The sequence below is a fragment of the Mobula birostris genome, chromosome 28 (assembly GCF_030028105.1).
Source record: "Mobula birostris isolate sMobBir1 chromosome 28, sMobBir1.hap1, whole genome shotgun sequence".
Taxonomy (NCBI): Eukaryota; Metazoa; Chordata; class Chondrichthyes; order Myliobatiformes; family Myliobatidae; genus Mobula; species Mobula birostris.
Window position 1 is genome coordinate 11,368,701 of NC_092397.1, and position 21,222 is coordinate 11,389,922.

A 21,222-nucleotide genomic window follows, 5' to 3' on the forward strand; every position below is an offset into this window, starting at 1 on the left:
GTGACACACACACCCCTCACCCCTCACTGTGACACAGCCCTGGATCAGACACGAATCACTGTGTGTCACATCCCCACACCCCTCACTGTGACACACACACCCCACACCCCTCACTGTAAGAGTGAGACACCCCACACCCCTCACTGTGACACCCCACACCCCTCACTCTGACACTGACACACCCGTCACCCCTCACTGTGAGAGTGAGACACCCCACACCCCTCACTGTGACACTGACACACCCGTCACCCCACACTCTGACACACCACACCCCACACCCCTCACTCTGACACTGACACACGCGTCACCCCTCACCGTGACACTGACACACCCCTCACCCCTCACTGTGACACACACACCCCACACCCCTCACTGTGACACACACACCCCACACCCCTCACTGTGACACAGCCCTGGATCAGACACGAATCACTGTGTGTCACATCCCCACACCCCTCACTGTGACACACACACCCCACACCCCTCACTGTAAGAGTGAGACACCCCACACCCCTCACTGTGACACCCCACACCCCTCACTCTGACACTGACACACCCGTCACCCCTCACTGTGAGAGTGAGACACCCCACACCCCTCACTGTGACACTGACACACCCGTCACCCCACACTCTGACACACCACACCCCACACCCCTCACTCTGACACTGACACACCCGTCACCCCTTACCGTGACACTGACACACCCAACACCCCTCACTGTGACACACACACCCCACACCCCTCACTGTGAGAGTGAGACACCCCACACCCCTCACTGTGACACCCCACACCCCACACCCCTCACTGTGACACCCCACACCCCTCACTCTGACACTGACACACCCGTCACCCCTCACTGTGAGAGTGAGACACCCCACACCCCTCACTGTGACACTGACACACCCGTCTCCCCACACTCTGACACCCCACACCCCACACCCCTCACTCTGACACTGACACACCCGTCACCCCTCACCGTGACACTGACACACCCAACACCCCTCACTGTGACACACACACCCCACACCCCTCACTGTGACACTGACACACCCCCACCCCTCACTGTGACACTGACACACCCCACACCCCTCACTGTGACACTGACACTCCTCACACCCCTCACTGTGACACACACACCTCACACCCCTCACTGTGACACACACACCCCACACCCCTCACTGTGACACACCCCACACCCCACACCCCTCACTGTGACACCGACACACCCCACACCCCTCACCGTGACACCGACACACCCCACACCCCTCACTGTGACACACCTCACACCCCACACCCCTCACTGTGACACCGACACACCCCACACCCCTCACTGTAACACCGACACACCCCACACCCCTCACCGTGACACCGACACTCCCCACACCCTTCACTGTAACACTGACACACCCCACACCCCTCACTGTGAGAGTGAGACACCCCACACCCCTCACTGTGACACACACACCCCACACCCCTCACTGTGACACCGACACTCCCCACACCCCTCACTGTGACACTGACACACCCCACACCCCTCACTGTGACACTCCTCACACCCCCTCACTGTGACACACACACCCCACACCCCTCACTGTGACACCGACACACCCCACACCCCACACCCCTCAGTGTGACACCGACACACCCCTCACCGTGACACCGACACACCCCACACCCCTCACTGTGACACACCTCACACCCCACACCCCTCACTCTGACACCGACACACCCCACACCCCACACCCCACACCCCTCAGTGTGACACCGACACACCCCACACCCCTCACTGTGACACTGACACTCCCCACACCCCTCACTGTGACACCGACACACCCCACACCCCTCACTGTGACACTGACACTCCCCACACCCCTCACTGTGACACCGACACACCCCACACCACTCACTGTAACACTGACACACCCCACACCCCTCACTGTAACACTGTCGCACCCCACACCCCTCACTGTGACACTGACACTCCCCACACCCCTCACTGTGACACCGACACACCCCACACCCCTCACTGTGACATCGACACACCCCACACCCCTCGCTATGACACCGACACACCCTACACCCCTCACTGTAACACCGATACACCCCACACCCTCACTGTGACACTGACACTCCCCACACCCCTCACTGACACACCCCACACCCCTCGCTGTGACACCGACACACCCCACACCCCTCACTGTGACACCGACACACCCTACACCCCTCACTGTAACATCGATACACCCCACACCCCTCACTGTGACACCAACACACCCCTCACCCCTCACTGTGACACCGATACACCCCACACCCCTCACTGTAACAGTGACACACCACACACCCCTCACTGTAACATCGATACACCCCACACCCCTCACTGTGACACCGATACACCTCACACCCCTCACTGTGACACCGACACACCCCACACCCCTCACTGACACACCCCACACCCCTCACTGTGACACCGATACACCCCACACCCCTCACTGTGACACCGACACACCCCACACCCCTCACTGACACACCGATACATCCCACACCCCTCACTGTGACACCGACACACCCCACACCCCTCACTGACACATCCCACACCCCTCACTGTAACACCGACACACCCCACACCCCTCACTGACACACCGATACATCCCACACCCCTCACCGTGACACCGACACACCCCACACCCCTCACTGACACACCGATACATCCCACACCCCTCACTGACACACCCCACACCCCTCACTGACACATCCCACACCCCTCACTGTGACACTGACACATCCCACACCCCTCACTGTAACACTGACACATCCCACACCCCTCACCGTGAAACTGACACACCCCACACCCCTCACTGTGACACTGACACATCCCACACCCCTCACTGTGACACTCCCCACACCCCTCACTGTGACACTGACACACCCCACACCCCTCACTGACACATCCCACACCCCTCACTGTAACACCGACACACCCCACACCCCTCACTGACACACCGATACATCCCACACCCCTCACCGTGACACCGACACACCCCACACCCCTCACTGACACACCGATACATCCCACACCCCTCACTGTGACACTGACACACCCCACACCCCTCACTGACACATCCCACACCCCTCACTGTAACACTGACACATCCCACACCCCTCACTGTGACACTGACACACCCCACACCCCTCACTGACACACCGATACATCCCACACCCCTCACTGTGACACTGACACACCCCACACCCCTCACTGACACATCCCACACCCCTCACTGTAACACTGACACATCCCACACCCCTCACTGTGACACTGACACACCCCACACCCCTCACCGATGCTCCCAGCCCTGGGGTGTGACATCTACACCCTCCCCGCTCTCCGGGAGATTTCCCCTGAACGCACTCTTGGTTTTTCCCTCTCGTTGCCCGGCCCAGACATCAACGAGTGCGCGCTGAACCGCTCTCTGTGCGGACCGTACGGCACCTGCAAGAACGTGGACGGCTCCTACACCTGCATCTGCGACCCGGGCTTCATCCTGTCCCCAGACGGCTCCACTTGTGAAGGTAGGTCGAGTGAGCAAGGGGGGGCTCGTCGTTTGGGCGAAACCCTGGGAAACGGGACTACTCTAACCGCGAATCCAGGTCCGATTGCCTTAGCGCACCTCTCCGTAAACCCACATTTTTCCTCAGTTCTCTGAAGCCAAGTTCTTTTGGCTAAGTAGTGTGGAGGAGGTCAGGGCTCCTGGCGTGCCGGCTTTTACTCAGTCAGGGCACTTCAGCTTTGAATCACAGGAGATTCTGCAGACACTGGAAATGCAGCACAACACCTACAAACTGCTGGAGGTCCTCAGCGGGCCAGGCAGCATCGATGGAAAAGAGGTGAGGATTCGGGCCTAGACTCAGGACCAGAAAGGAAGGGGGAAGAGGTCAGAGTAGGAAGGTGAGGGGAGGTGAGGAAGGTGTACAAGGTGGCAGGTGATAGGTGGAACCGGGAGAGGGAGGGGGTGAATTAAAGAGTTGCGAAGTTGATTAGTGAAAGAGTGATCATGTGGACAGTCAGAGGCTTTTTCCCAGGGCTGAAATGGCTACACGAGGGGGCATAGTTTTAAGGATCTTGGAAGTAGGTACAAGGGGTAAGTTTTTCACACAGAGAGTGGTGGGTGCGTGGAATGGGCTGCCAGCGACGGTGGTGGAGGCGGATACAATAGGGTCTTTTAAGAGACCCTCAGATAGGTACATTTTTTTTTAGGGATCTGTTAGCCTCACGAGACCATGGATCTGCGCCTGGAAAGTCTTCACTCTCCAGGGCGCAGGCCTGGACAAGGTTGTGTGGAAGACCGGCAGTTGCCCATGCTGCAAGTCTCCCCTCTCCACGACACCGATGTTGTCCAAGGGAAGGGCATTAGGACCCATACAGCTCGGCACCGGTGTTGCCGCAGAGCAATATGTGATTAAGTGCCTTGCTCAAGGACACAACACGCTGCCTCGGCTGGGGCTCGAACTCACGACCTTCAGGTCGCTAGTCCAATGCCTTAACCACTTGGCCATTGACGTACATGGAGCTTAGAGAAATAGGGAGCTGTGTGCTAGGGAAATTCTGGGCAGTTTCTAGAGTGGGTTACGTGGTCGGTAGAACATTGTGGGCCGAAGGGCCTGTAATGTGCTGTAGATTTCTACGTTCTGTGGAGAAGGGGGAATCTGATCGGAGAGGACAGAAAGACCATTGAAGAAAGGGAAGGGGGAGGCGATGGGCAGGTAAGTAGATAAGGTGAGAGAGGGAAACGAAAATGGGGAATGGTGAAGGAGAAGTGGGGGCATAAACGAGAAGTTTGAGAAACCGATATTCATACCATCAGGTTGGAGGCTACCAGACAGAACGTAAAGTGTTGTTCCTCCAACCTGAGTGTGGCCTCATCGTGGCAGTAGGGGAGGCCGTGGACTGACATGTCGGAGTGGGAATGGGAAGTAGGGTTGACATGGGTGGCCACCGGGAAATCCCGTTGTCGGCGTCGGACGGGGCGAAGCGGTCTGCCGATCGAGGTCGGGTCTCGCCGAGTACAGGAGGTTGAAAGTTACGCCGCCATTGCACAAGATGGCGGTGAGGCCGCATCCGGAATGTTGTCTTCAATTCCGGGAAGGTGGGATTATGCCGGAGGAGGTGCAGGAGCGACTTAAGAGGGTGTTTAACGCAGGAGATTCTGCAGATGCTGGGAATCCAGAGACACACACACACTCACACGAATTGAACTGAATTCACTTTATTACTCACATCCTTCATATACATGAGGAGTAAAAATCTTTATATTGCATTTCTGTCTAAATGTGTAATTTATAATAAATAGTATGTACAACAGGACCGTCAATATAACATAGAAATACAATTGTATCAGCATGAATTAATCAGTCTGATGGCCTGGTGGAAGAAGCTGTCCTGGAGCCTGTTGGTCCTGGCTTTTATGCTGTGGTACTGTTTCCCAAATGGTAGCAGCTGGAACAGTTTGTGGTTGGGGTGACTCAGGTCCCCAATGATCCTTCGGGCCCTTTTTACACACCTGTCCTTGTAAACGTCCTGAATAGTGGGAAGTTCACATCTACAGATGCGCTGGGCTGTCCACACCACTCTCTGCAGAGTCCTGCGATTGAGGGAAGTACAGTTCCCACACCAGGCAGTGATGCAGCCAGTCAGGATGCTCTCAATCGTGCCCCTGTAGAAAGTTCTTAGGATTTGGGGGCCCACACCAGACTTCTTCAACCGTCTGAGGTGAAAGAGGCGCTGTTGCACGTGAGATCCTCCGTCATGCGTATGCTGAGGAACTTGAACCTGTTCACCCTCTCAACCCCAGATCCACTGATGTCAATCGGGGTTAGCCTGACTCCATTCCTCGCGTGATTTTGGAGAAGGTGATGCTCTTGGCATCAGACCGGAGGCGACCCAAGCAGAAAGTGAGATGTCGCTCTGTGCCCCGAGAGTCGCCTGATCCTGGCAGAAGGGGCAACTTGTCGGAACGGGGATGGGGATAGGATCTAAACAGTAAGCAGTGAAACTGGGATCCTCAGTGGGTCCAAACCAGGAGGCCTGAGAATGGAGCTGGAAGCCATGTTGGACAAGATGGCGGATACGACAAGTTCCCAGGAAGGATAAGTGGCTCTGGTAACGATGCCAGGACGGAGTTAGAGGGAAGTGTTGGGCAACTTGGGGCTTCTTTTCACACAAGCTTAGGAGAATGAGGAGTGATCTTATACTCGTGTATAAAATCATGAGAGGAACAGCGTTTTGCCCAGGGTCAAGGAATTGAGAAGTAAACAGTTTGGATGAGTTTAATAAAAAGTGCTGGTGAACGCAGCAGGCCAAGCAACATCCATAGGAAGAGGTACAGTTGACTCTTCGGGCCGAGATCCTTCGTCAGGACGTCCTGAAATGTCGACTGTACCTCTTCCTATAGATGCTGCCTGGCCTGCTGCGTTCACCGGCCTTTTTTTATGTGTGTTGCTCGAACTTCCAGCATCTGCAGATTTCCTCGTGTTTGCATGGATGAGTTTAGTTATCATTCAGACGTGCATGAACACACTCGAACGGAAGAGCGTTCCTCTGGGGCCAAAGGCACAAAGCGTACACAACACGTTCAAAATAGCGATCACACATCCAGCCACACAAAAATTATACACAGACACACACACACACACACACACACACACACACACACACACACACACACACACACACACACACAATTCAGCCTGTCATTCCACCAACTGGACACTAGAGGGCAGCACTGACAGGAGAGGCCCAGCCGGAGGCGAGGACGCCACGCTACACTGCCTCTGGCGTCGCCTCTCCTGGACCACAGCAGCAGTGCAATAGGAACCGGTGGGAGGGTGGGGGGGGGGGGACAACTTTTTCACCCGGAGAGTGGTCAGTTTTAGCAGCGATCTGTCGGAGGAGGTAACTGAGGCAGGGATGTTAGCAACGCCTGAAAGACGCTCGGACAGGCCCATGGGTCAGGAGGAGAAGCCTGAGCTTAGATTGGGATCTCGGTTGCCATGGACTAGATGGGCTGAAGGGCCAGTTTCCTCACTGTAGCAAGGGTAAATGGTAGAGCTCTCGCGCCACGGGCTCCGGGGCCGAATTCTCTCCCAGCAGACCCCCATACTGCGGTTTTCCCCGAGTACTCCAGCGAGCTGGCATCTTGTCCGTCTTTCCCTCCCTCCCCACCGCCCCGCAGAACCTGAGAAGCCGGAAGGCAAGAAGGAGTGCTATCTCAGCCTCGACGACCCAATATTCTGTGACAGCGTCCTGGCGACCAACATCACCAAGGAAGAGTGCTGCTGCTCGCTGGGGGCCGGCTGGGGCGACCTCTGCGAGATCTACCCTTGCCCCGTGCACAGTACAGGTAAGCGACCGCAGGCACCGGGTCCGGCGGGGGTGGCGGGGGGGAGGGGGGGAGAGCCTTCGGGATGGCGCTTGCCGTTGCCAGGCAAGCAGGGGTTGGGGGGGGGCCAGTTTGCCCGCGGAGAAGGCGCCGCGAACACCAGTTACATAAGAAGGAGTAGGCCATCCGGCCCGTCGATTCTGCCCCACCATTCGATAAGATCATGGCTGATCTGGCCATGGACTCATCTCCACCTACCTGCCTTTTCCTCATAAACCTTAATTCCCCCACTATGCAAAAATCTATCCAACCTTGTCTTAAATATATTTACTGAGGCAGCCTCCACTGCTTCATTGGGCAGAGAATTCCACAGATTCACCACTCTCTGGGAAAAGCAGTTCCTCCTCATCTCTGTCCTAAATCTACTCCCCTGAATCTTGAGGCTATGTCCCCTAGTTCTAGTCTCACCTACCAGTGGAAACAACTTTCCTGCCTCGATCATATCTATCCCTTTCATAATTTTATATGTTCCTACAAGATCTCCTCTCATCCTTGTGAATTCCAGCGAGTGCAGTCCCAGGCGATTCAATCTCTCCTCATAGTCTAACCCCCTCATCTCTGGAATCAACCTGGTGAACCTCCTCTGCACCGTCTCCAAAGCCAGTATATCCTTCCTCAAGTACAGAGACCAGAACTGCACGCAGTACTCCAGTACTGAAGACTGGTTACTGGTGAAGTTAATTTTTGCCATATACCCTAACTCCAGAATACGTCCTAATCTGGCGAACCTCCTTCCGCACCACCTCCAAAGCTATGGAAGTGTTTCTAGTTGCACACATACATACTCCAAATGGAGGCAGCATTCACTGTGATCTCCACTGTGTAGTCATTTTGGCTCAGAGGTAAGTATTGCCCCCAGAACTTGGAGGGGAGGAGGAAGAGTTCGAGACTTGACAGTCCGAGGATGCGCTGGGGGGAAACCCATAGATCCCAGCGCCAACGTAGCACGTTCAGCACAACCACACGCAGCCGACGTGCAACAAGATGGGCACAACAACAGCGAAGCAAGCCCCTTCCTACCCGCCCGCCCCAGGACGGGCCTGTCGACCTCTGGCCTCTGACCCTGGGAACCGCTTGGCCCTTGGAGCTGGCTACCCCAGTTGAAAGGTGGCTCCCTGGCCAACTCCGTGGGGTTTGTGCCCGAGAGGGGACTGGAACCCATAATGTTCTGGTGTGGGTGGGGCAGGGTGGGGTAGGGGTTGGTTTGGACTGCAGGCCTCCCCCTGCCGCCCACTACTGAGATGACCGGACCCAGGGAGCAATGAGCTTCAGTAAATAGGAGATTTGAACACCCAGTAGAGGCTGCCCACCGTCCACCAGGATCTGAGAGGCCACTGTGTCCCCTCACATCTGTCATACCGTGACAGAAGGCGGCCGCTCAGCCCATTTACTCTACCCCACCCGAATCTTTGTTCTACCTTTCTCCATTTTTATTTTCTTTCAGACTTCTGGGCGCAAGGAAGGGGGAAAAAAAAGCTTCTTGGGTTAAGGGAACAATACGGTGTACAAAAAGGCCACTCTGCCCCCGTGCCTGTGCTAGCCCTTTGAATGAGCAGTCTCACGAATGCTCCTGAGCCTCCCTCCTGCAAAGACGGGTGGCAGGTCTCCCAGTCATAACCCCCCCCCCCATGCCCGGCGCGTGTCCCCGAGGTAATCAACGTTGACTCATTCCCGCTCCCTCTCCTTGCAGCCGAGTTTCACTCTCTGTGTCCGGACGGGAAGGGGTACTTGGTGGACAACGACAACCTGTTCAGCACTGGCCTGCCAACCTACAGAGGTAAGCGCACCCAGTCGGGGTGCTGGGGTTTGGAACCCAGCACAGTACGGGCCTTTCGGCCCACAACGTCGTGCTGACCTTTTTAACCTGCTCCAAGATCAATCAAACCCTTCCCTTCCCCCGTAACCCTCCCTCTTCCTTACGTCCATGTGCCCATCTCAAAGTTCAAGGTTCAAAGTTCACTTATCATCAAACTGTGTACACAGGCTTGAGATTTGTCTCCTTACAGGGCAGCCTCGAAACAAAGAAACACCAAAGGGACCCATTTGGAAAAAAAAAGACATCAAACACCCAATGTGCAGGGAGAAAAAAATACAGATCATGCAATGTCTGAAAGCGAATAGTGTTCTGAACTGAAGTTGGCGAAGAGAGTCGGGGACCCGTAGTTCAGCGCAGGGCCGAGTGGACATCGCCGAGCCGCGAGCTGAACCGGCTCGGGCCCCGCCACCCTGACCGTTTAGATTTGGCTCGGTTGTCCAAACGTCGGGTTCAGTTGCTTCGAGGCGCTCTGGGGCCTGGGCCTCTGCCGTGTCGATGCGGCCTGTACCCGGCCTTTCCGATTCGGTCCGGTGCCCAGGTCACCGTCCAAACACCGGGCTCCGCGGCTGAGAGTCTCTTAAAATGTCCCTGGTATGTCCGCCTCTACCACCACCCCCTGCAGCGCAATCCACACACCCACACTCCCGGTGTGAAAAAAAAACTAAAACTCTCTCCTCACCCCCCCCCCCCCATCAATCACTTTTCTCCTCATATTAGCCATTTCTGCCGTGGGAAAAGTTCCTGGCTATCCACTCGATCGATGATACCTCTTATCATCTTGCACACCTCCCAACCCCCTCCATTCCAAAGAGACTCGCTCAACCTTTCCTCGTAAGACATGCTGTCTGATCCAGGCAGCATCCTGGTGATTCTCCTCTGCCCCCCTCTCTAAACCTTCCACATCCTTTCCTATAATGAGGCAACTGGAACTGGTTAGTGTGGTCTCACCAGGGTTTGATAGATCTGCGACATTACTTTATACTTTATTGTCACCAAACAATTGGTACTAGAACGTACAATCATCACAGTGATATTTGATTCTGCGCTCCCCACTCCCTGGATTACAAATATTAAATATTAAAAATAGTAAAAATGAGTAAATATTAAAAATTTAAATTATAAATCATAAATAGAAAATAGAAAAATGGGAAGTAAGGTAGTGCAAAAAAACCGAGAGGCAGGTCGGAATATTTGGAGGGTACGGCCCAGATCTGGGTCAGGATCCGTTCAGCAGTCTTATCACAGTTGGAAAGAAGCTGTTCCTAAATCTGGCCGTACGAGTCTTCAAGCTCCTGAGCCTTCTCCCGGAGGGAAGAGGGACAAAAAGTGTGTTGGCTGGGTGGGTCGTGTCCTTGATTATCCTGGCAGCACTGCTCGGACAGCGTGCGGTGTAAAGTGAGTCCAAGGACGGAAGATTGGTTTGTGTGATGTGCTGGGCTGTGTTCACGATCTTCTGCCCCTTCTTCTGGTCTTGGACAGGACAACTTCCATACCAGGTTGTGATACACCCTAGAAGAATGCTTTCTACGGTGCATCTATAAAAATTAGTGAGGGTTTTAGGGGACAGGCCAAATTTCTTTAGTTTTCTCAGGAAGTAAAGACGCTGGTGGGCCTTGCAGCTCCTGAACTCAACCCCCTCGGCTAACAAGGGCCAACACGCCATACGCCTTCTCGACCGCCCCATCAACTTGTGTGGTAACTTTGAGGGATCTCTGGGCGTGGGGGCCCTCACGTTGCTCGATGGAGGGGCACAAAATTAGGAGGGGCATAGAGAGGGTAAATTCAAGTAGGCTTCTTCTGCTGAGGTTGGGAGGGGCTACAACCAGAGGTCATGGGTTAAGGGCGGAAGGTGAGAAGTTTAAGGAGACCATGAGGGGAAGCTTCTTCACTCAGAGGGTGGTGAGTGTGCGGAATGATCTGCTGGCGCAAGTGGTGCGTGCGAGCTCGATTTCAACGTTTAAGAAAAGTTTGGATAGGTACATGGATGGTAGGGGTATGGAAGGCTATGGTCCTGGTGCAGCTCGATGGAAGCCAGCAGTTTAAATAGTTTTGGCATGGACTAGATGGGCCAAAGGGCCTGTTTCTGTGCTGTACTTCTCTGACTCTACGATTAAGAATCTTAACATTAATCTTCTATTCTGCCTTCAAGTTTGACCTCCCGAAGTGTATCAGTTCAGACTTTCATGGGTTGAACTGCATCTGCCATTTCATAGCCCAGCTTTGCATCCCGTCAGTGTCCCGTTGTAACCTATGACAACCTTCTACACGATGCACAGCACCAACCAACCTTCGTGTTATCTGCAAACTTACTAGCCCACTCTTCCAGTTCATTTATAAAAATTACAAGGTGCATCTCCACTCTTTGCTCTGGCAATGTCTTGGAAGCATCTGGGTGTTCGCCCCTGTCCTGTTGTTCAGTTCCGTCACACCTCTACACTACATGTCCTGTCTCAAATCAAAGTATACCACCAGATTTTACCTAACTCCGGCCTCAGCAGTTTCTCAAACACAAGATAATGCTGGAAATCCTTTTGCAGTTAGTACCCCTCGACCATCAGGCTCTTGAACAAAAGGGGATAACTACACTCTTTCTACTTCTGGTGTTCCCACAACCAATGGTCTCACTCTAAGGACTCCTTTCTTGTTATTTCATGTTCTTTCATTTCAAAGGTCAAAGTTTCAAAGGTTAATTTTATTATCAAAGTATGCAACTCTGAAACTCTTCTTCTCCAGATAGCCACGAAACCAAGAAAAGTACAGCAGCGCAATCATCAACCCCCAAATCCCCCTCCCTACAAAAAAAATAACCAAAAACGGATCAGAGACATCAACCCCCAAATACTCCTCCCCACAAAAAAAGAAACAAAAACGGATCAGAGACATTGACCCCCAAATCCCCGCCTCCACAAAAAAAAAACACAAATCAGGCACATTAGTCCCCTAAATCCCTCCTCCCATACAAAAAAATGAACAAAACGGATCAGGCGCATCGACCCCAAATCCCTCCTCCTGCACAAAAAAAATGAACAAAATGGATCACATCAACCCCCCACCCCCTGCCAAGTCCCTCCTCCCACACAAAAAAATGAACAAAATGGATCAGGCACATTGATGTTACTTCACGTTCTCGTTGTTTATTGCTATTTATTTATATTTGCATTTGCACAGTTTTGTTGTCTTCTGCACTCTGGTTGATCTTTCACTGATCCTGTTTACAGTTACTATTCTATAGATTTGCTGAGTATGCTCGCAGGAAAATGAATCTCAGGGTTGTGTGTGGTGATGTGTATGTACTCTGATAATAAAACTTACTTTGAACTTTGAACTCCAAAGTAACACACACACACACACACACACACACACAATGCTGGGGGAGCCCAGCAGGTCAGGCAGCATCTGTGGAAAACATGTAACAGTCAACATTTTGGGCCGAGACCCTTCATCAGGACTCTGAATCTAATGGGATGTCTTTGTATTCTTAGGAGTCCTGATGAAATGTCTTGGCTCACCTGGCCTGCTGAGTTCCTCCAGCATTGTGTGTGTGTGTGTGTGTGTGTGTGTGTGTGTGTGTGTATACTTCAAAGCAGTTTCATTTGTGGTGGGGAGGGAAATGTTTCTGATTTTGTCCATAAGACCATGAGACAGAATTAGGCCATTCGGCCCATTGAGTCTGCTCTGCCATTCGATCATGGCTGATTTATTTTCCCTCTCAACTCCATTCTCTTTACCAATTGTGAACCCATCAACCTCTCTTTAAATATACCCAATCACTTGGCCTCCACAGCTGCCTGTGGCAATGAATTCCACAGATTCACCACCCTCTGGCTAAAGAAATTCCTCCTCATCTCTGTCCTACAGGAATGTCTTTCTATTCTGAGCCTGTGCCCTCTGGTCCTAGACTCCCCCCACTCTGGAGAACATCCTCTCCACGTCCACTCTATCTGGGCCTTTCCATGTTCTAAAGGTTTCAAAGAGATCAAGTCCTACAGCACTCATTCCCATCCCATGTCTGGTTAACACTGGCCCCAAGTCTGGTAACTTCTCATCCCTGACATAACACCTCCCCCAGCTCTCAACGTGTAACCTCCTCCAGTGTGACCAAGAGTCAAATCCCTACGCTGTTCTAATTCCAGCTCCCCTTGATCACACCGGACAACAAATCTTTTCTCAGAAGTGTTGCCTCCTCAGAATTTTTGCTTTTGTTTATGATAGGCCGCTTGAAGCTGAGCACAAATATAATTTCAGACCGCTTGTTTCACGTAGGAATTTGGAGAAACAAAAAAAATTGAACTTTTGTTGAATATAATCTGTTTTATTGCAAACAGTGCTGACACTTTGCAAGAGTCCAGCTAAGCTAAAGATGTTTAGTTGGTGATTTTCGTTTTTACTCAGTGTCTGAGGCCTTTTGCTTAACAATAATCAGATGGATTCCAGTTGCCCTGGTACCGTTTCTCCATGACCGCAATGTCCTGGTGAAACCTTTCACCGTGCTCGTCACCAACAGCGCCAAGATTGGCAGGGAAGAAGTCTAGATGGGAATGCAGAAAATGAATCTTTAGTGACATGTTGCACTTCATGGTTTTGTGAGCTTGAAGCGTGTTGTCAACCAGCTACACGTAGTTCGGTGCTCTGTAGTTGCCAAGAAAACTCCCAACGACATCCTTGAATGCCTTCCATGCGATTTTCTCCGGACCCACTAGAAGTTCTTTGAATTGCCTGCCATTGATGACCTGTTTGATTTGTGGACCAACAAAAGTACCTTTCTTAATCTTGGCATCAGTTATGACCTGAACTATGAATTGAAATAACAAATACAGGCAATTTTCTTTAAAATGATGGTGTGACAGGTGATTCTCAATATTAGCAGCCCAGTATCCTTAAGGTACACCCAAAAGTATTCAGGAAGCAAAATATTTGTTGTCCTGACTCCCAGATTTTGACGTAAAAGGAGGCCATTCAGCCTATCGTGTCTATGATAGCTCACTGAATAATTTCTTACTCTTCATCTCCCTCTAATTCCCACCTAGTCTCCTCACACTGCTGCCACCTACTGGCAGCAATGGCAAATTAAGTAGTCAATTTACCCATCAGTCCTATGTGTCTTTAGGAGGAAATCAGAGCACCTGGGGGAAACCCAGGCGGTCACAGGGAGAACGTGCAAACTCCACAGGCAGACAGTGCCGAGGGTCGAGATCGAACCAGGGGGTCCGCCAGAGCTGTTTGGTGGCCATTCTACTATCCCAGGTTACCATCAGTCCACTACCGCTATCAGTGCTTTCGGCTCCCAAGGGGCACGACGTCCAGAACCCACTCCCTCATCCAATTCAACTCTCGTTTAGATTCATGGAGCACCATCTAGTCCATACCGAAAAACCGTATAAACTGCCGACTCCCATCGGCCTGCACCGGCCCTCCGTACCCCTACCATCCACATACCTGTCCAAACTTCTCTTAAACGTTGAAATCGAGCTCACACGCACCACTTGTGCTGGCAGCTCGTTCCACACTCTCACCACCCTCCGAGAGAAGAAGCTTCCCCTCATGTTCCCCTTAAACTTTTCACCTTTCACCCTTAACCCATGACCTCCAGTTGTAGTCCCACCCACCATCAGTGGAAAAAGCCTGCTTGCATTTACCCTATCTAGACCCCTCATGATTTTGTATACTTCTATCAAATCTCTCCTCAGTTTTCTAGGGAATAGAGTCCTCAGCTATTCCTCAGGTCCTCCAGTCCCGGCAACATCCTTGTAAATGTTCTCTGCACCCTCTTCTCCTTAACGTCAACCACTCTCGTGCTTGTAGTATTCCCGTGCAGTGTGTTGAAACTCTGACTAAACACCAAGTTAAACCAGAGCCAATGAAGACAGAGTCGTAGTAAGGTTAACCATTTACTGTGCACTCTTCCACATTAACACCGTATGGTGAAAACTGTTGATTAAAAAAATACAAATGTATACAGCATCCATTTCATTCTGGAGACCACACGCGCTCTCTTCTTCTAGCGAGTGTCTCCAGCCGTCCCGGGTAGCGGGTGAGGGGGGTCCTGTCAAAATACCATCAGGCTCGAGCCGACCCCGCGTTTGAAATTGAAAAGCCAGCACGTGCGCCGCCCCAACCGCTGCTTCCTTAACAGAAACTGCGTTAATATTTTTACTTCAAATACATTCTTATGAACTTACGGCGTTGCTTCTGTAATGTTTCTTTGTGCGTAGAAACGGAGCTCTTCACGATCATGCTGTACGCATGGCACCCGCCTTCACACCTTCCCGAACTAAGACGCAGCGAAACCGGAGGTGACGTCATCACATGCCCCGATATACCATAGACAGTGAATTTACGTTTGTTATACTGTAACATAATTATCAACCTTTAACTTTAACTAGAAAATAGTTACAAACAAATCATTTAAAACGTAGACCCAACAAAGTCAAATAAATGCCTTAAGGGCAACACAATGCTCCTAATATTTCCCCATAGTTTAGAGTCCATCTGCAAACCTCAGGGAATGTTTTCTGATCTTAAAGGCGCCTCAGAAAGGTTCGGCATTTGGGTCACTAAATCTCCATGCAGGCCAACTGGGAAAAAAAGAAATTCCGACCAGTTTTTTCTCTCTCCCGTCCAAAATGACCGACCCCTTACCTGGCCCCATGAAACTGCGTCTGCCACCGCTTGGCCCTCACCGTCTCCGAGCCGTCATCTGTTGTACGGTTGCAACCCAGGGCCATCAGCAAATCTGGATGGGGATCCCACACCTACTCTAGCGTGCAAAAGTCCGAGGCACATACTACTTATGCAATCAAACAGTTTGTGTTTTATATTTGTAATTAATTTAGGTCACTTTGTGGAGATCTGTTTTCACTTTGACACGAAAGAGTCTTTCTCTGTTGATCAGAGTAAAAAAAAGCCAAATTAAATCCACTGTGATTCGACGTTCTAAAACAATAAAATGTGAAAACTTTCAAGAGAGCAAATACCTTTTGTAGGCACTGTATATAGTGTGTGGGCACGTGGCCAAGTGGTTAAGGCATTGGACTAGTGATCTGAAGGTCGTGAGTTCGAGCCCCAGCCGAGGCAACTTGTTGTGTCCTTGACCATATATTGCTTTGCGATGACACTGGGTCCAAGCTGTATCATAGAAACATAGAAAATAGGTGCAGGAGTAGGCCATTTGGCCCTTCAAGCCTGCACTGCTGTTCAGTACGATCATGGCTGATCATCCAACTCAGAACCCTGTACCTGCCTTCTCTCCATACCCCCTGATCCCTTTAGCCACAAGGGCCGTATCTAACTCTGTCTTAAATATAGCCAATGAACTGGCCTCAGCTGTTTCCTGTGGCAGAGAATTCCACAGATTCACCACTCTCTGTGTGAAGAAGTTTTTCATCATCTCAGTCCTCAAAGGCTTCCCCTTTATCCTCAAACTGTATCGGCCCTTGCCCTTCCCTTGGACAACATCGGTGTCATGGAGAGGGCAGACTTGCAGCATGGGCATCTGCCGGTCTTCCATACAACCTTGCCCAGGCCTGCGCCCTGGAGAGTGAAGACTTTCCAGGCGCAGATCCATGGTCTCGCAAGACTAACAGATGCCCTTATTATTTTGTATAGAGTGCCTAAGGCTTTTGTGCATTTGTCAGTATGGAGCAGACAGCAAGTTTGAAAATCTGGCGGGTGCAAAGGTTGTTGGGAACGGCGAGGGCGGAGTGCCGCAGGAGGGGTGAGGGACAGGTGGCAGAGAAGGAGTGCCAGGGGTCGAGAGGGGGTGACACACCCAACCCTGAGACACCAAGGTCATTTGATTCCAAACAATTGGTTTATTGATCATTACAGAATGTCTTGCTTCCTGCTCCCTAGTCCTTTTCCCTCTCCCTGCCCCCTTCCCACTCTCAGTCCACAATAGAGTCCCGTATCAGAATCAGGTTTACCATCATCATCATCATCATCAGGTGCCGTGCCCAGTTTGAGCTTTGACTGCCATGGCCCACACACTCCTGTTTCGGGTCAAGTGGATCAATTCATTGGTATTCGTTTCAAGTTCTCTGGCAGCTGTCTCCATCATCATTTGTCTTTACCTTCCTCTTGCTTTCTTCCCTTCAATCTTTCCCATAATTACTGTGCATTCTAACTCCTCTTTCCTAATCACACGTCCAATTAAGTTACGTTGCCTTTTCATGATCTCATACATTATTTCCCTTTTTGTGTTTGCTCTGTTCATGACATCCTCGTTAGATATTCGTTCCATCCATGATGTTCTTTGCATCCTCCTCAAAAAACACATCTCTGCTGCTTCAATTCGTTTCATCACTCACGTATGTTATTAAATTGTTTTTTTTTGTGGCAGCAGTACAGTGCAGTACATAAAATTATGACGGTGCTGTGCTGAAGTCTGTGGCACCCTAGGGTGCCTAAGAGTTTTACCTGATAGAGGTGTATAAGATGATGAGAGGCATTGATCGTGAGGGTAGTCAGAGGCATTTCCCCAGGGCTGGAATGGCTAGCACGAGAGGGCACAGATTTAAGGTGCTTGGAAGCAGGTACAGAGGAGATGTCAGGGGTAAGTTCTTTATGCAGAGAGTGGTGAGTGTGTGGAATGGGCTGCCGGCGATGGTGGTGGAGGTGGATACGATAGGGCCTTTTAAGAGACTCCTGGACAGGTACATGGAGCTCAGAAAAATAGAGGGCTATGGGCAAGCCTGAGTAATTTCTAAGGTAGGGACAAGTTCGGCACAGCATTCTGGGCTGAAGGGCCTGTACTGTGCTGTAGGTTTTCCGTGTGTTTCATTGCACTGCTAAGCCAGAGCTACGCCTTGCCCGAGGGTGACCGGCAGGCTAGCGGAGGGAAGGGTTGCCTTGCTCCTCCTTTGGTTGAGACGTACCTCCACCCCGGCACCCAGCGCAGCAAGACTTGACCCTGGCTCGGCGCTCTGACCCATTCGGTGGAACCTTGCCCCGTTGCCCCCAGCCGTGATGCCACCACCTTGGAGGGGCATGGGTCCCGCCCGCGGGAGCCCTTCTCCACGCGTTCTACCGGCCTGCTGTCACCAGGACAATCTTCTCTGCAGCGGCGGGCCGAGGCAATGGCATCAACACGGGTGATGCCAACAGGCTCAGTAAACTGATTATACAGGCTGGCCCTGTCATAGGAGTCAAACTGGACACACTGGAGGCTGTGATAGAACAAAGGACCCTCCAGAAAATCCTGGCAATTCCGGACAATGTTTCTCACCCTCTGCATGCCACCTTGGCTGAACAGAGGAACACTTTCAGTAACAGACAAAGACAACCGCGCTGCTCCAAAGAGCGGTATGTGAGGTCATTCTTACCCTCGGCCGTTAGTCTCTATAATGAGTCAACCCACAGCCGGGAAAGTGGTGACCCCCTCCTGCTTGAGGTAACTTATTTTTTATTCTTTCTACTTCTCTTCTAATATTTGTATATCCGTGCACTTGTGACACTAATTTCCTCCAAGCATCAATAAACTATATCAATAATCAATAATCTATCTAACTCGAGTTCCTTTTTTCCCCCCTCCCCCTCCCCATTCCAGACATCGATGAGTGCACGCTGTTTGGGCAGGAGATCTGCAAGGAGGGATTCTGCATGAACACGCAGCCCGGCTTCGAGTGCTACTGCAAGCAAGGGTATTACTACGACGGGTCGCTGCTTCAGTGTCTGGGTGAGGACGCTTTCCGTTCCCCCCCCCCCCCCCCGCCGCCAACCCTCTGACCGACGCTGCCCTTCGGTGGGGCCCGGGCACCGGGACGGAGCGGGTGCCAGGTGCCGGGAGGGGCTTGTTCAGTGAGCGACCGAGGGTTCGGACACAACCAACCTGCGTCGCTGGCAGGTCCCCGAAATGTCGGGAGCAGCTGCTGTGCGAACACGGAGAGGTTAAACATCCCTGAAAACATCTGTGGGGGTTAGAGTCCATACTGTGTAAACATCTGGAAGGCAGATGTCAGAATCACTGAAAACATCTGGGGGTTAGAGTCCATGCTCTGTAAACATCTGGAAGACAGACATCAGAATCACTTAAAACATCTGGGAGTTAGAGCAGATATTGTTAGACATCAGAATCCCAGCAAACATCTGGGGAGGGTAGAGCCAATGCTGTGTAAACATCTGGAATATAGACATCAGAATCACTGAAAACATCTGGGAGTTAGAGCAGATATTGTTAGACATCAGAATCCCTGCAAACATCTGGAGGTTAGAGCCAATGCAGTGTAAACATCTGGAAGGCAGACATCAGAATCACTTAAAACATCTGGGGGGGGTTCTGTGTAAACATCTGGAAGACAGGCGTCAGAATCCCAGCAAACATCTGGGGTGTTAGAGCCAATGCTGTGTAAACATCTGGAAGATAGACATCAGATTCACTGAAAACATATAACCATATAACAATTACAGCACGGAAACAGGCCATCTCGGCCTTTCTAGCCCATGCTGAACTCTTACTCTCACCTAGTCCCGCCGACCTGCACTCAGCCCATAACATCTGGGGGGTTAGAGCCGATTCCGTATAAACATCTGGAAGACAGACATCAGAATCAGGTTTAATATCACTGGCATAAGTGGTGAAATTCCTTAATTTTACACGGCAGTACAATGAAATACATGATAAATAAGTATAGAGAAAAAAGACTCAGTTGCAACCAGTATATATATGTCTATTAAATAGTTAAAATAAATAGCACAAAATAAAACAGAAATAAGAAAGCAGTGAGGTAGTTTTCATGGGTTCAATGTCCATTCGGAAGTCGGATAGCAGAGGGGAAGAAGCTGTTCCTGAATCGTTGAGTGTGTGCCTTCAGGCTCCTGTACCTCCTCCCTGATGGTAGCAATGAGAAGAGGGCATGACCTGGGTGATGGGGTCCTTAATGATGGATGCTGCCTTCCTGAGGCACCGCTCCTTGAAGATGTCTTGGATACTATGGAGCTAACTAATTTTACAAGTTTCCGCAACTTGCTCCAGCCCTGTGCCAGCCAGTCAGAATGCTCTCCACAATACACTTGTAGAAGTGTTCCAGTGTTTTAGTTGACCAGCCAAATCCCCTAGTGAAATATAGCGACTGTCTTGCCTCATCTCTAGCTGCATCGATATGTTGCATCTCTGCAGACGTCTGGGGGTCAGAGCCAATTCTGTATAAACATCTGGAAGGCAGAGGTCAGAATCACTGAAAACATCTGGGTTTGAAAGACAAGAGCAACTGTGACAGGCAGATGAGAGAATGAAGTTCCCGTGCACGGTGAGGAACTGGCAAGATGCAGATAAACGAGAGGCAGTTCATCTTCAGGTTCTGATTCCTAAGGGAGCGAAACCCGGGCTGGGCGATCCTTCCTAAAGAAAGATAAAGATCAGCTTTAATTTGCAGCACGCACTTCGAGACATGCGTCAGGATGCTCTGCACTGTGTATCTGTAGAGGTTTGTCAATAGTTGGACAGAGGACAACGCATCCTTGGGTAAAGGATGCCCAAAGACTCATAATTGTCTGCCTCATGCCACGATGTCCCGTCACCATGAGGGCTCAGAAAGTTACATTTAGAACATAGAACATAGAAATCTACAGCACATTACAGGCCCTTCGGCCCACAATGTTATGCCAACCATGAAACCTACTCTAGAAACTGCCTAGAATTTCCCTACCACACAGCCCTCTGTTTTTCTAAGCTCCATGTACCTATCTAAAAGACCCTATTGTATCCACCTCCACCACCGTCGCTGGCAGCTCATTCCACGCACCCACTACTCTCCGAGTGAAAAACTTACCCCAAACTTCCCCCTTGTACCTACTTCCAAGCACCTTCAAACTGTGCCCCCTCATGTTAGCCATTTCAGCCCTGGGGAAAAGCCTCTGGCTATCCACACGATCATTGCCCCTCATCATCTCCATCAGGTCACCTCTCATCCTCTGCCGCTCCAAGGAGAAAGGGCCAAATTCGCTCAACCTATCTATTCTCATAGGGTACACCCTCA

General features: G+C 51.3%; 1 protein-coding gene across 5 annotated transcripts in view; it reads left to right on the forward strand.

The window, feature by feature from the left end:
* Nucleotides 1–21,222, forward strand: part of LOC140189039 (latent-transforming growth factor beta-binding protein 3-like) — a 407,830-nt gene that overhangs the window by 358,291 nt on the left and 28,317 nt on the right. For all 5 annotated transcript variants that reach the window (XR_011883435.1, XM_072245724.1, XM_072245722.1 and 2 more), the window contains 4 exons: nucleotides 3,440–3,568; nucleotides 7,228–7,395; nucleotides 9,125–9,211; nucleotides 18,795–18,923. Coding sequence is in view for 4 of the 5 variants with exons in the window: in XM_072245724.1 (XP_072101825.1) it covers nucleotides 3,440–3,568; nucleotides 7,228–7,395; nucleotides 9,125–9,211; nucleotides 18,795–18,923 (513 nt within the window). In the remaining variant the exon portion in view is untranslated. The remainder of the gene's footprint in view (nucleotides 1–3,439; nucleotides 3,569–7,227; nucleotides 7,396–9,124; nucleotides 9,212–18,794; nucleotides 18,924–21,222) is intronic.